This window comes from Coregonus lavaretus (genome assembly GCF_964263955.1).
Source record: "Coregonus lavaretus genome assembly, chromosome: 34".
NCBI lineage: Eukaryota > Metazoa > Chordata > Actinopteri > Salmoniformes > Salmonidae > Coregonus > Coregonus lavaretus.
This window is the reverse complement of record NC_140021.1, coordinates 23,933,894-23,949,003: the sequence shown is the minus strand read 5'-3', so window position 1 is coordinate 23,949,003 and position 15,110 is coordinate 23,933,894. Positions and strand designations below refer to the sequence as shown.

At 42.1% G+C, this 15,110-nt stretch overlaps 1 protein-coding gene across 1 annotated transcript in view; it reads left to right on the top strand.

Annotated features, from left to right (window-relative positions):
- The window catches only part of LOC311109167 (cadherin-12-like), a gene marked incomplete at both ends in the record, with an annotated part of 103,770 nt that extends 102,216 nt beyond the window's left edge, over positions 1-1,554 (top strand). The window contains one exon of the mRNA XM_084151997.1: positions 1,013-1,554. Within this exon, the coding sequence (XP_084008123.1) occupies positions 1,013-1,554 (542 nt within the window). The remainder of the gene's footprint in view (positions 1-1,012) is intronic.
- Positions 1,555-15,110: the final 13,556 nt, after the last annotated feature.

The following is a 15,110-nucleotide window of genomic DNA, read 5'->3' as shown; positions in this document are numbered from 1 at the left end:
CAATTTTTTACTCAACACTTTTTTTCTTAAAACTGCATTGTTGGTTAAGGGCTTATAAGTAAGCATTTTACTGTAAGGTCTACACCTGTTGTATTCGGCCATGTGACTAATAAAATTGGATTTGATTTGAAAGAACTGTCCAAATAATATTGACCATACATGAAATATAAAACCTTGACCAACGGGGGGAGCTGACGCACTGTTTGACTCATATATCATAGAAGAGAACGCTAAGGAGAAGGAAACGGAGAAGGGCATTCAAGATTACAGTTCTCATGCTTTCTATTGTTTTTGTCAATTTTCAACCAATTTATTTCTTCATTTCAATTGAAATACTTTCTCTACATGTGTTGAACTGTACATTCCTTTCCCTTGTGAATAGTCCAATTGAAGAACCACATGGGAAATGTGTACTGTATTTACCACAGCGAGGAGGGAAAAACTGTGGAATAATCTTTCGTCCCCCTTACTTTACAAAATGAGTGTGGGAGATGTGTGTTCGATATGGGCAGCTCCAGGTAGAGGGAATTTGGAAGAAACTGTGGAGGTACATTCTTAAGAATAACCATCCACCCCCCTGGAATGATCAGTGTATTTTGCTTGACTACAATGCAATGTCAGTAGGCTACATCATGTTTTTTGTCATGTCAGTACTCAGTACATAATGTCTGTTGCTAAGGAACAACATGTGTGGGAGATTTGGTCACTTCATCATTGGCAAGTCATATGAATGCATACCAGGGAAATGTTTACCATCTCAAGTCACCAACAAAAACATAAACAATGGATCAAATGCAGTCCATTACATTTCCCCAATGCAAGTAGCTCTTTATATTATCTCTTACTTTTCATCAAACACTAATGTGTCATCTATCATCTTTGATCTCTCTCCAATGCTGTATTAGCAATATCATAACCAACACCATATACCACCATATACCAATACCATTAAGAGTGATTCATCGTTTTCATAAACCACTAATGCGTTATTCTCTCTGTGATCTCTCTCCAGTGATCGTGGTCCTCTACATGGGTCTGAGACGACAGAAGAAGAAGGAGACACTGATGACATCCAAGGAGGACATCCGTGACAATGTGATCCACTACGACGATGAGGGAGGGGGCGAAGAGGACACCCATGCTTTCGACATGGGCACCCTCCGAAACCCCAAAGTCGTCAAGGAGAACCTTCTGAAAGAGAACCGGGACCTATTCCGACGGGATGTCAAACCCGAGCCCAAAACCGGCAAAAAACGACCACCTGTTTCCCAAGACAGTGCAGATATCCGTGACTTCATCAATCAGCGACTGAAGGAAAACGATGTGGACAACTCGGCCCCACCCTATGACTCTCTAGCTACCTATGCCTTTGAGGGAGAGGGCTCTGTAGCAGAGTCACTCAGTTCCATCGAGTCTCTGGTAGTAGATACCGATGAGGACTATGATTACCTCAATGAATGGGGTCCTCGATTTAAGACTCTGGCGGGAATATTCGGAGAGCAGTCAGACACTCAGTCAGACACAACGACAACAACAACAGAAAACAGACATTGATGAAGTTATTCACACAGTAGACTCCAAAAGTGTACATAAAATGGCATTCTTCTTGTTTTCTTAGCAAAACTTTTTTTTTTCTATTTCAGGGTTTAATTTTTTTGCAAATCAATTTGTTGTATTTTTTTCGTGTGATTTTGTCCTGTCCTCAATCGCAAGAGGTTTAAAAGGGGGATAGATAGCTAGATGAAAAAGACAGCCTTTCAATTACGTTTATATTCAAATGTTGTTTTATGTCTTATTTATTCTTATTTATGTCTTTCTTCACCTCTAGGGGGAAGAAAGACAGAAAACACAGAAAATGCATTTTCTTATTTGACATCCTTAAAAGTGCCTCAATCTAATTGTTTTCAGATTTGTTTTTTCACTGCACATATCCTATTCCCTCTTTCCCTCTCTTTCCCTCTCTTTCTCTCTCTCTCTTTTTCCCTCTCTCTCTCTCTCTCTCTCTCTCTCTCTCTCTCTCTCTCTCTCTCTCTCCCTCTCTCTCTCTCTCAAAGACACTGGAATAAAGCTGGTCATGCAAGCATAGGCTGACTGGCAGACAGAGGCATGTCGGTTTTAGACTACTCTCAGACAATAAATTGGCCCAAGTTTGGCCAAAGATCTTTTGAATGTTATTTATTATTATTATTACTATTATTTATTTATTGTCTGGGTGTTTTTTGTTGGTTTTCTTTATTAACATATTTATCTATTTATCTCTTAATCATATACATATTTTTTATTTTTGAAGACACTTGAGGATTTTGTAATTATTCCATGACCCACACGAAAATGGACGTTTCAGTCAGGTGGGTCAGGTGTATAGACTTATACTTGTTGTAAAAATTAATTTAGGGCTAACCAAGATAATGCAGTTCAGTCAATGTAATAAATATGGTTTTCATAAATAAACACCACTGATAAAAACAACAATGTTTAATTTATTTATGTTTTATTCTTTTTTATTTTAGTGTTGGGAAATAACGCTCAATCTGGTTTGGCTGTGTGTGAAAAATGTAATATTATTTTTATCCAGAAAATCAGGAGACCAGTTTTGATTGAATAAGGACCCTATAGCCTCAATCTATTGAAATGATGTCCAGGGCCAATGTGAGCTGATTTAATGTCTATGACTTCTGGTGACAATATTGTCAAAGGGGAGCGGTATGGATGAGATGGATGGAAATGGAAACAGGCACCATCTAAACAGGTTTATACCCCGAGGCCAGAGACTGAAGTGGTAACTGTGTGGTCTTTGTTTACTTAAGTGATAATGCCCGAGAAGCCGGTGTTTGGAGGATATATTGGCATGGGTGTTGTTAGGCAAACACTGGCTTCGAGGGCATAATCACTTAAGTAAACAAAGACCAACGGGTTACCAACATATTCAAATAATGATTGACATATTTTCATAAAAAACTTTAATTTGATGAATTTATTCATACTATTTCATCCTTCTACAAGATATAGTCCCGATACAAATCTAGGATTGCTACCCAATCTGGCTGGTCGTTCGTTCTATCGGTTCGGTTGCCAGAGACGCGACCCAGTCGTTCAGTCTTTTAGTTTTTTATCTATGGTCGCGAGCGACCCAGTCGTTCCTTCTAAATGTTCCATTGCCATACTGGCTGGCAACGACCTTATTCCTTGATTGCTAGCTAGCCAACTACGGCTAACTTACAGTCACGTCAAACAGTGCAGCCAGAATAACAACAGTAGCTGCACTTGCATTTGTTTAAGCTGTTTTCTAGTGACATTTATTTGGATACATCCATAACAACGAGGAAATGAGTCACGATTTCACCTGGCATAGAAAATGTGCTCTCTCGTCAGGGCACTGTTGTTCACAGTAGCTAGCCAACAACACAGCTAACACAATCACTTCAAACTGAAGCTGGAAAGACTGCAAACTAGCTGCACTTGGTTTTGTTTGACCTTTATTCAATTGACATTTCTTTGTATACAGTATATCCATAAAAATGATGCCAGCTGATTCATGATTTCGACTGGCTGAGAAACGCTGCCTGCCTGTCTGTCTCGTCCCGACTCCCAACATGTTCATTACTATAGGACAGCTGGAGATCGAATTTGAATATTTGAATAATTGCCAGGCTGGGCTGAAGAGACAGATGAACAGCGTAAATAGGCATTTTAACATCATAGATTTAGCCGGTGGTAACTTGTGGAATAGACACCGGCTGAAAATGCGGTTTTAACCAATCAGCATACAGGATTAGAACCACCTGTTGTATAATGAACCATAGTCACCCCCTTCGCTCCTCATCAATTTTGAATTGTGGGCTTTTGCCATTACGAATGTATTGTTTGATCTCTGTGGCTGTTGTGATGGACCAGCACGTCCCCCTGATGTAGTGTGGCCTTCTGAAAATCACAACACTGCCATATCAGCAATGAGTCACCCTGTTACCGACAGTGGGTAGACGCAGACAAACCAAATACAGACATCAGCACTAAGGGAGGTTGTCCCTCCTGCATAAACATGAGAGAGAGAGAGCTAGCTGACAAATACTGAATTGCTCATGGATTTTAAACAAACAGCACTCAAAGCCAAAGAGAAACTGAAGCAAATACTGGCGATGATGATATTTTCCGGAATAATTATACGATGTTCAGTGATTTACACATAATACCAGTATACACTCCCTGGTAGAAGCATGAGTAGTCTTCCTATTGAGGAATAAGCACATGCAGTGTTTTTACCCTACTATCGTTTGTAAGACAGTTAAATCGTCATTCTGGAGGCATTCAATAAGAGAGACTACTTGTGATTGTGCAAATATGAGTTGTCATTGACTATCAAAACTCAAATTGTTTGAGACACCATACACATTTCCATATACAGTGCATTCGGAAAGTATTCAGAACCCTTGACTTTTTCCATATTTTGTTACATTACAGCCTTATTCTGAAATTGATTAAATTGTTTTTTTTCCACCTCATCAATCTACACAAAATACCCAATAATGACGAAGCAAAAACAGGTTTTAAGACATTTTTGCAAATGTATAAAAAATAAAATACTGAAATATTAAATTTACATAAGTATTCAGACCCTTTACTTAGTACTTTTTTGGCAGCGATTACAGCCTCCGGTCTTCTTGGGTATGACGTTACAAGCTTGGCACACCTGTATTTGGGGAATTTCTCCCATTCTTCTCTGCAGATCTTCTCAAGGTCTGTCAAGTTGGATGGGGAGCGTTGCTGCACAGCTATTGTCATGTCTCTCCAGAGATGTTCGATCAGGTTCAAGCCCGGGCTCTTGCTGGGCCACTCAAGGACATTCAGAGACTTGTCCCAAAGCAACTCCTGCATTTTCTTGGCTGTATACTTAGGGTCCTTGTCCTGTTGAAAGGTGAACCTTCACCCCAGTCTGAGGTCCTGAGCGCTCTGGAGCAGGTTTTCATCAAGGATCTCTCTGTACTTTGCTTCAGTCATCTTTCCCTCGATCCTGACTAGTCTCCAAGTCCCTGCCGCTGAAAAACATCCCCACAGCATGATGCTGCCACCACCATGCTTCACTTTAGGGATCGTGCCAGGTTTCCTCTGCACGTGATGCTTGGCATTCAGGCTAAAGAGTTCAATCTTTGTTTAATCAGACCAGAGAATCTTGTTTCTCATGGTCTGAGAGTCCTTTAGGTGCCTTTTGGCAAACTCCAAGTGGGCGGTCACGTGCCTTTTACTGAGGAGTGGCTTCCGTCTGGCCACTCTACCATAAAGGCCTGATTGGTGGAGTGCTGCAGAGATGGTTGTCCTTCTGGAAGGTTCTCCCATCTCCACAGAGGAACTCTGGCGCTCTGTCAGAGTGACCATCGGGTTCATGGTCACCTCCCTGACCAAGGCCCTTTTCCCCCGATTGCTCAGTTTGGCCGGTTGGCCAGCTCTAGGAAGAGTCTTGGTGGTTCCGAACGTCTTCCATTTAAGAATGATGGAGGCTACTGTGTTCTTGGGGACCTTCAATTCTGCAGAAATGTTTTGGTACCCTTTCCCAGATCTGTGCCTCGACAAAATCCTGTCTCGGAACTCTACGGACAATTCCTTCGACCTCATGGCTTGATTTTTGCTCTGACATGCACTGTCTACTGTGGGACCTTATATAGACAGGCGTGTACCTTTACAAATCATGTCCAATCAATTGAATTTACCACAGGAGGACTCCAGTCAAATTGTAGAAACATCTCAAGGATGATCAATGGAAACAGGATGCACCTGAGCTCAATTTCATGTCTCATAGCAAAGGGTCTGAATACTTATGTAAATAAAATATTTCCGTTTTTTATTTTTAACACATTTGCTAACATTTCTAAAAACCTGTTTTCACTTTGTCATTATGGGGTATTGTGTGTAGATTGTTGAGGATTTTTATTTATTGAATCCATTTTAGAAAAGGCTATAACGTAACAAAATGTGGAAAAGGTGAAGGGGTCTGAACACTTTCCAAACACACTGTTACAGTTCATTTAAGGAAATCAGTCAATGGATTTCACATGACTGGGAATACAGATATGCATCTGTTGGTCACAGATACTTTTTTTTTTTTTTATGGTCGTGGATCAGAAAACCACTCACTATCTGGTGTGACCACCATTCGCCTCATGCAGCGCGACACATCTCCTTCGCATAGAGTTGATCAGGCTGTTGATTGTGGCCTGTGGAATGTTGTCCCACTCCTCTTCAATGTCTGTACGAAGTTGCTGGATATTGGCGGGGAGTGGAACACACTGTTGTACACGTCGATCCAGAGCATCCCAAACATGCTCAATGGATGACATGTCTGGTGAGTATGCAGGACATGGAATTGTGTGCAGATCCTTGCAACATGGGGCCGTGCATAATCATGCTGAAACATGAGGTGATGGCGGCGGATAATTGTAGAAGAATCTGATCTCAGTTTAGAAGAAGAAAACCTCACCTGAATAAATTACAGCACGGAAACCTCTGGGCTTGGTCGGCTAATACACAGCCAGGAAGGAGCACCTTGGGAAACAGGCAAGCTGGCTAGCTATCACACTACTCACACTTTATATGTTTACCAAGCAATTGTCAACGATAAAGGGCATTGATCAGTAATGACATTTTAATGTGAAGGACAAAGTTGCTTGCGCAATTGCCGTTTTGGTCGCTTTTTACATGTAGCAGTTTTCTTATTGCATTGGGGGTAATTGCTTTCATAGAGCGGACATCCTCCATGTCCCAGGTGGGAACAGATGGGATCAAGCAGGAGGGAATTTATAGTCCACATCATTTCCGAGTGGGATTTTTGAAATCCTTAAGGGGGACGTGTTTTTTTTTTTACACTGTCCAAACAGTGTAAAAAAAAAAAAAAACACAGTATGTAGAAAAGATAATGGAGCTATACATGTTTTAATTATATAATCTTTGAGAACTAACAATCACCAAAATACAAGCTAGACAGTTAGGGAGAATTTAAAATCAATTTAGCAGTAATGATTTTGTTATTATGTTTGAGCGAAATAACAGCATTAGTCATGGCAAAATGTGTAGAACTTCAGGAAATTTGCTTTAAAACAGCAAACAATTCTCTCAGGTCCATGGAGGAAACTGGCATAAAAATGCAAATGTTTCTGCACTGCCAAGATGGAGCCCCTAAAATTGTCTGAATATTTCAGCCACGCCGACGGGCCGCACCCATTGCCACGCCCTTGTCATGCCTAGGGCTGTGGTGGTTATGACAATTTTCCGCCGGTTACTTTCATGTAAATGTCTCCCGGAGACCGTTAACCTCTACGGGATCGGTGTCCCGTATACAGGACGGTTGAGCTAACGTGCGCTAATGTGATTAGCATGACTGTTGTAAGTAACAGCATACTTTCCAGGACATAGACATGTCTAATATATTTGCAGAAAGCTTAAATTCTTGTTAATCTAACTGCACTGTCCAATTTACTGTAGCTATTACAGTGACAAAATACCATGCTATTGTTTGAGGAGTGTGCACAACAACAAAAAACGTATCACGGCAACTGGTTTGATACATTCACCTCTCTGAAGGTAAATAATGTACATACATTCAGTAATCTTGCTCTGATTTGTCATCCTGAGGGTCCCAGAGATAAAATGCAGCATAGTTTTGTTTGATAATATAAATGTTTATATTCAAATGTTGGAACTGGTTTCTACAGTTTGAACCCCTGCTGTCTCTGGCTCCACACCCACCCCGCCCGGCCATCTAGATGTGTGAAAGTTAGTGTATAAGCTAATGATCCATCATGTATGACATTCCTGGGAGTGTGTAAACTTACATTTTGCATTACCATGTCATTTTTGTATGTTCTCTACAGTTATGCACTTGAAAATGTATCAATTGACCAATTCGACACATTTGGGCAGACTTGATACAAAATAGTCCATTATTGCAATGCTTCACTGGATCAATCTATTATATTGTGGCCTTTCTCTTGCATTTCAAAGACTCATGTTTTTTTTGTTTGTATTATCTTTCACCAGAACTAATGTGTTATATTATCCTAAATTAATTTCAAATTTCCACAAACTTCAAAGTGTTTCCTTTCAAATGGTATCAAGAATATGCATATCCTTGCTTCAGGTCCTGAGCTACAGGCCGTTAGATTTGGGTATGTCATTTTAGGCGAAAATTGAAAAAAAGGGTACGATCCTTAAGAGGTTAATTAACATAAACACATTTAGCATCTCCAGGCCACCACGCATACAAGCTGCTGTCTGCCTTTAGAACATACAGTATTTTGAAAAAGTCTAATAATTAAAGGTAATTTACAACATCACAATAAATCCATGACTTATTTTAGGCAGGTCTAAAGAAACATGATATCAAGAAAATGTATTTCAGAAGAAAATAATAGCATCTATTATTGGGCTATGGACCATGCCAATGGCAGATTAGGCAGTAGGCTAGTTCATTTAGCAGACAAGATATGGTTATAAATCCCATTAAATGTTTTATATTATATGATTTTACAGTAAGAAGAAAATAATTTATGGAAATTAATTAATTAATAAAAAATTTGAAATAATAACAAATTCTAACAATAAGCAATCAATTCAAATTAGGCAAACCAAATGGTTATCTAATCAAACAAAAGCAAAAACAAACACAATACATTTTTTTATAGAATCAGAAGAATCAGTCCGTCATTCAATCAGTCCGTCAATCAGTCAGTTAGTCAGTCAGTCCACAAGGTGTCTTTGTCTTTGTGTTTGGGGAGGGGAGGGGAGGGGTGGGATGGGGTCTGGGCTGGCATCGGCCACTGTGAAGAGCTCAGTGACTTAAAACCCGTCATAGGATGCCACCTTTCCAACAAGTCAGTTTGTAAAATGTCTGCCCTGCTAGAGCTCCCCCGGTCAACTGTAAGTGCTGTTATTGTGAAGTGGAAATGTCTAGGAGCAACAACGGCTCAGCCGCGAAGTGGTAGGCCACACAAGCTCACAGAACGGGACCGCCGAGTGCTGAAGCGCATAGCGTGTAAAAATAATCTGTCCTCGGTTGCAACACTCACTACCGACTTCCAAACTGCCTCTGGAAGCAACGTCAGCACAATAATTGTTCGTCGGGATCATCATGAAATGGGTTTTCATGGTTGAGCAGCCGCACACAAGCCTAAGATCACCATGCGCAATGCCGAGCATCGGCTGGAGTGGTGTAAAGCTCGCCACCATTGGACTCTGGAGCAGTGGAAATGCGTTCTTTGGAGAGATTAATCACACATCACCATTTGCCAGCCCGACGGACAAATCTGGGTTTGGCAGATGCTAGGAGAACGCTACCTGCCCCAATGCATATTGTCCAACTGTAAAGTTTGGTGTAGGAGGAATAATGGTCTGGGGCTGTTTTTCATGGTTCGGGCTAGGCCCCTTAGTTCCAGTGAAGGGAAATCTTAACGCTACAGCATAAAATTACATTCTAGACGATTCTGTGCTTCCAACTTTGTGGCAACAGTTTGGGGAAGGCCCTTTCCTGTTACAGCATAAATTGGAACGCTGGCTGCGAGCCAGGCCTAATCGCCCAATATCAGTGCCCGACCTCACTAATGCTCTTGTGGCTGAATGGAAGCAAGTCCCCACAGCAATGTTCTAACATCTAGTGGAAAGCCTTCCCAGAAGAGTGGAGGCTGTTATAATAGCAAAGGGGGGACCAACTCCATATTAATGCTCAAGATTTTGGAGTGAGATGTTCGACGAGCAGGTGTCCACATACTTTTTGTCATGTAGTGTACCTTGTGCCGTCTATGGATGGATTCCCTAGTGGGGAAGCAACCATGAACAGCCATCTGGAGTGTGTCTTTCTGTTCTGTCAGGGTCATGGTGTAATGTCAGGGTCATGGTGATGGGTTATTGGGGGGGTCCAGGTCCGGGTTTGATCATTTCTTTGCAGAGGTGGATGAGGGCTGTTTGTGTTGTTGGGTGGTTCTTGGCTGTTCACAGGTCTTGGCGTGCCTCCCCACTGACTGCCTGGTGCCCCCCTACACTGACTTAGTGCTGTGTGGTATCAGGGGTAGGGAGGGCTAAGGGGGGTGGATCTGGGTCACTAAGGTGCAGGGGGAAGGAGTCAGGGGCAGTAGGGGTTATGGTAGGGGGGCAAGGGAAGATGGTGGTGGGGGGGGGGGGGGATCAGGGACAGTAAGGGGCAGGGAGGAGCGATAATAATATAATAATATGCCATTTAGCAGACGCTTTTATCCAAAGCGACTTACAGTCATGATCAGAGGAAGTAATGGACTGTGGGGGCGGGTGGTATGGTGAGGAGTCTAGGATGGGGAGACGGTTTTTCAGAGGGCATAGGGGGTTTTGCAAGTCTTGTTTGCTGGTGTCAGAGTTTGGGTTCTGGGGTGGTCTTCTGGTCTGGTCTCTTGTTGGTCTGTTGTTTGTCTGGTCTTTTCCATTTGGTAAATTTTGTCCAGTTTGGGTCATTGTCTAAGAACCGTATTTGTGAGGTGAGGGGTTATTCTGGTTGTTTGGCCTCTCTCGAAACTGGCCCCCTTTGACCAGGGGGTTGGAAGAGGTGTAGGTTGTTAAGAACTTTTTTTGGGGGGGGGGGCGACAGGGGTGGGGGCTGTTTCTGGGACATCTTGGGTGGTGGGATGGGCGGTGCCATTGGAAAGGTCTGGGGCTGGTTCTGGGTCTTAGTTGTTGTTGTTGTTGGGATTTGGGTTAGTGGGGTAGGCGTAGGAATTGGGGAAGGATCTGAAGAAGTGGCCCCCTTTCCCCACAGGTTGCAGGGGCATGTGGAAGTACAGTCTGAGGTGGGATGGTTGTCTTTACAGATTGCCAATTTGGCCACAGTCCCTGCAGAGTTTGAGAATGCCGTAGAAGTGGACGGAGCCCCTGTTGTTCCCCAGCGTGATGGTTCTGGGGAGTTGTTGGACTCCGCCTACTCTGGTTGTGTCCGGTCTTAACTGGACCATCCATTTTCGTGCCCCAGTCTAGACGTTGTCTTCTTCCAGGACCTTCTTAGCCGCTGATTTGAGGGTGGCGAACCTGCTTAACTACACTTGTATATCATAGTCTTGGATGCATTCATTGTGAAGCTATACTCTAACTACATTGGAATCTTTCTCAGAAAAAGGGTAGCTCAGATAAACGGGGCTGTATCGTTGCATCTGTATTTTAAACTTTCTAGTAACTGGGGGGTCTTGAAACTGGCTTCAAATTATTCCTGTGGCCCTGGGGGTTTCACCAAGCAGTTCAGGTCAGACGGCACAAAGCCCATACCTCTCTGGAGAACTGCCCTGCTGAATTCCAGGCAGGTCATGGTTTCTGGTCTGGTGGTTGTTGTTGCTGTTCCTGCTCCTGCTCCTGCTCCTGCTCCTGCTCCTGCTCCAGCTGCTCCCGGCCATTGGTGGCTCTGTCTCCGGCAGCCTCCTCGTTGGGGATTAGCATCAGCCTCACTGTGTTGTAACAGCGCATCACTCCTGGGTTCATCCTGGTCATCTTGTTCAGGTGGGGGGTGGTGGTTTTGGTTTTGGTCTTGATGATTTTTGGTCGTTGGTCTGCTCAGGAACCGCAGGGGGAGGAAGGACAAACCTCAGAGCGAGCAGACACACCTGGAAGCCCGTGACACGGAGGTCAATGGAGGCACTCCCCTGTTGTCTGCTTGCTCCAGGTGTAGGTTGGTGTCTTTGGTCCTTCCTTCGCACCTCTGGTTCGGGTGATGGTGGTGTCTGGTCTGGTCTCTCCTTCTGTTGGTCTGCTCTGGGTGGTTGACACTCAGCTGGTCCTGGTCTGGTCGAAAGGCAAGGTAGGAGGGCTGCAGGCCAAGGGTAGAGGGAGTAAGGCTCGCCTCAGCAGCACTCTACTGTCCTCAAGGCCTGCAGTCCGTCGTCTCCTCCTCAGGCAGCTGGTCCAGTGCTGATTCTGGATGCTGGCTGGATCCCGGGGTGGTCCGTGGATTGGCGATTCAGGCCTCTTCCGTCTTCCCCAGTCCTTCCGGCATTTCCGGCATTGTCCGCTGGACCAGAGAGACAGCACCAGCCACAGTCAAGCCACTGTTACTGTTGCTGCCTCCTGGTCCATCCAAAGAAAAGGATAGTGAAAGAGAGGGTAGAGAGAGGGACACAACCCCAGAAAATCTCCACCATGCAGGGTTGCGTGTAATGAAGAAAAACCAGTCGTATTTTTTATTATTATTATTACATATTCTCTTACTGGGTGAAGTCCATAGTACTGAAATGGGTTAATTAAATAATGTCTCTGTCACTAACAAATACAGTCATGGGTGGTAACTCTACAATTCACTCCAAAGGCTCTGGGAAATATTTGAAAGAGGTTTTACACTAATCAGTGTGTTAATTTAACACTGGTTCCAGTGTGTATATGGTCCCACTCTTTCAGTGTTGATTTTAATGAACACTGATTCTAGTATGTATATGGTCCCACTCTTTCAATGTTGATTTAACACTGGATAATTTGCTGTGTAGGCTATTAGGCTATATGTATTGTATAAATTCACAATCATTATTTTAATTCAGGCTTTTTTTCGGGCTCTAATATGCATATGGTTGTTCTACATGCAACATCTTAAATGCTTTGAATTAATCATCACCTTAGAAAGTGTTGTCCATTTCGTTGTGCTTGGCTTTGAAACGAGATCCACAACGACCATGTTTCAACCTGTTGTTGAACTTCTTTCTTCAAATTGATCGTTCACAGTGAAGTCAAACGATGTAGCCTAAAGGTGAGTTTTAAAAGGATGATATTGTTTAGATGAGAAGTGTTTGATGTAATTTTCGATTGCATTTGCATTGATGTCAGAGTGATTACAGGGACAATAGAGCGCTGAGTATCAGGTCATTAGCAACCTGACCGTCGTTAGCGAGTTGGGTACTACAAACGCATCAGCACCATTCATGTACAGAGTGCATAGGAGGATATTACCACGACTCAACGGTCATGTGGAATTTGACTGCGGTCATGACTCATGACTGCCGGTGTGAAGGTAATAGGGTTATCGTAACAGCCCTAGGAATGCTGGCCCATGTTGACTCCAATGCTTCCCACAGTTGTGTCTAGTTGGCTGGGTGTCCTTTGGGTGGTGGACCATTCTTGATACACATGTGAAACTGTTGAGCGTGAAAAACCCAGCAGTATTGCAGTACTTGACACACTCAATCCGGTGCGCCTGGCATCTACTACCATACCCCGTTCCAAGGCACTTCAATCTTTTGTCTTGCCCATTCTCCCTCTGAATGGCACACATACACAATCCATGTCTCCATTTTCTCAAAGCTTAAAAATCCTTCTTTAACCTGTCTCCTCCCCTTCATCTACACCGATTGAAGTGTATTTAACAAGTGACATCAATAAGGGATCATAGCTTTCACCTGGATTCATCTGGTTTGTCTACGTCATGGAAAGAGCAGGTGTTCCTAGTGTTTTGTACATTCAATGTCTGATTGTATGAAGGCACAATCATTATTTCAATGTAGTATTTTTTTCGGGCTTGGGCTCTGCGCCTGACTTTGTCTGAACGTGGGGGTGCAATCATTTTTTATATTTTCTTTATTTAAACATTGAAAATTGTAAAAAAAAATCTACCATTTCCTGCAATTTACACCGTTTCTCAACAGGGGAAATCCATATTTATGAACAGAACATAACTATTTTTCGTAGGTTTTGCCCCATTAAATTATATTGAAATCGAGCACTCTAATAAAATTAAATAAAACTTTTTAGAACACAAGACCAGAAAAAAAATATGTGCACATCTATCTGTATGCCAACAGTGCGCAACAATGCTTTATTCATTATAAACATTACAGATAACAAATCCTAATTGCTAAATAGCTTCGTATATATTCAGTGAATAAAAAAACAATTGCCATTTAAGAATGATTTATTGAAACCGTAGTATCAACTTGTTATATTATATTGTGGAACACAATCTTCAAAAAGGCAGTAATCTCAGCAGTGGTTTTTGCTTGTAGAAGCCTATGGCTGTGCAATGGTGATGCTCATCTCACATCTGGAACAGTTAGGGTATTTTCAAAGAGTGGTCATTCAAAACGGGGTTCAATCTGTCTTCTTTTCGATATACAGATGTTTTAGATTATTCTGCGTGTTCTTTGGAATTTTCTAAATTGACATTTTCACATTGAACACTGCATGGTGATGAATTACGGCCACAACATCTGTTTGGTGAGTAGGCCTAGGCTTAATGATTCTGACGAAAATACACTCTTTGTCTTTATCAAACTAATGTTTTTGAATATTTTCAGTGCAGACCTGTCTATGTTTAGGGGGGTTATAGTCTAGCCCTAGGTTAACCAATTATAAATGGTACTAGCAGTACACATAGTGCCTTCACAAAGTATTTACACCCCCTGACTGTTTCCACATTTTGTTGTGTTACAGCCTGAATTTAAAAATGATTATATTGAGATTTTGTGTCACTGGCCCTACACACAATACCCCATAATGTAAAAGCGGTATAATGTTTTTTTATTTATTTTTATTTATTTTTTTACAAATTAATTACAAATGAAAAGCTGAAATGTCTTGAGTCAATAAGTATTCAACCCCTTTGTTATGGCAAGTCTAAATAAGTTCAGTAGTAACAATTTGCTTAACAAGTCACATAATACATTGCATGGACTCACTCTGTGTGCAATAATAGTGTTTTTAACATTAATTTTGAATGAGTACCTCATCTCTGTACCCCACACATTCAATTATCTGTAAGGTCCCTCTGTCGAGCAGTGAATTTCAAACACAGATTCAACCACAAAGTTAGGTTTTTAAATGCCTCGCAAAGAAGAGCACCTATTGGTAGATGGGTAAAAAAAAAGCAGACATGGAATATCCCTTTGAGCATGGTGAAGTTATTATTACACTTTGGATGGATTATCAATACACCCAGTCACTACAAAGATACAGGTGTCCTTCCTAACTCAGTTGCCGGAGAGGAAGGAAACCGCTCAGGGATTTAACCATGAGGCCAATGGTGACTTTAAAACAATTACATAGTTTAATGGCTGTGATCTGAGAAAACTGAGGATGGATCAACAACATTGTAGTTACTCCACAATACTAACCTAATTGTCAGAGTGAAAAGAAGGAAG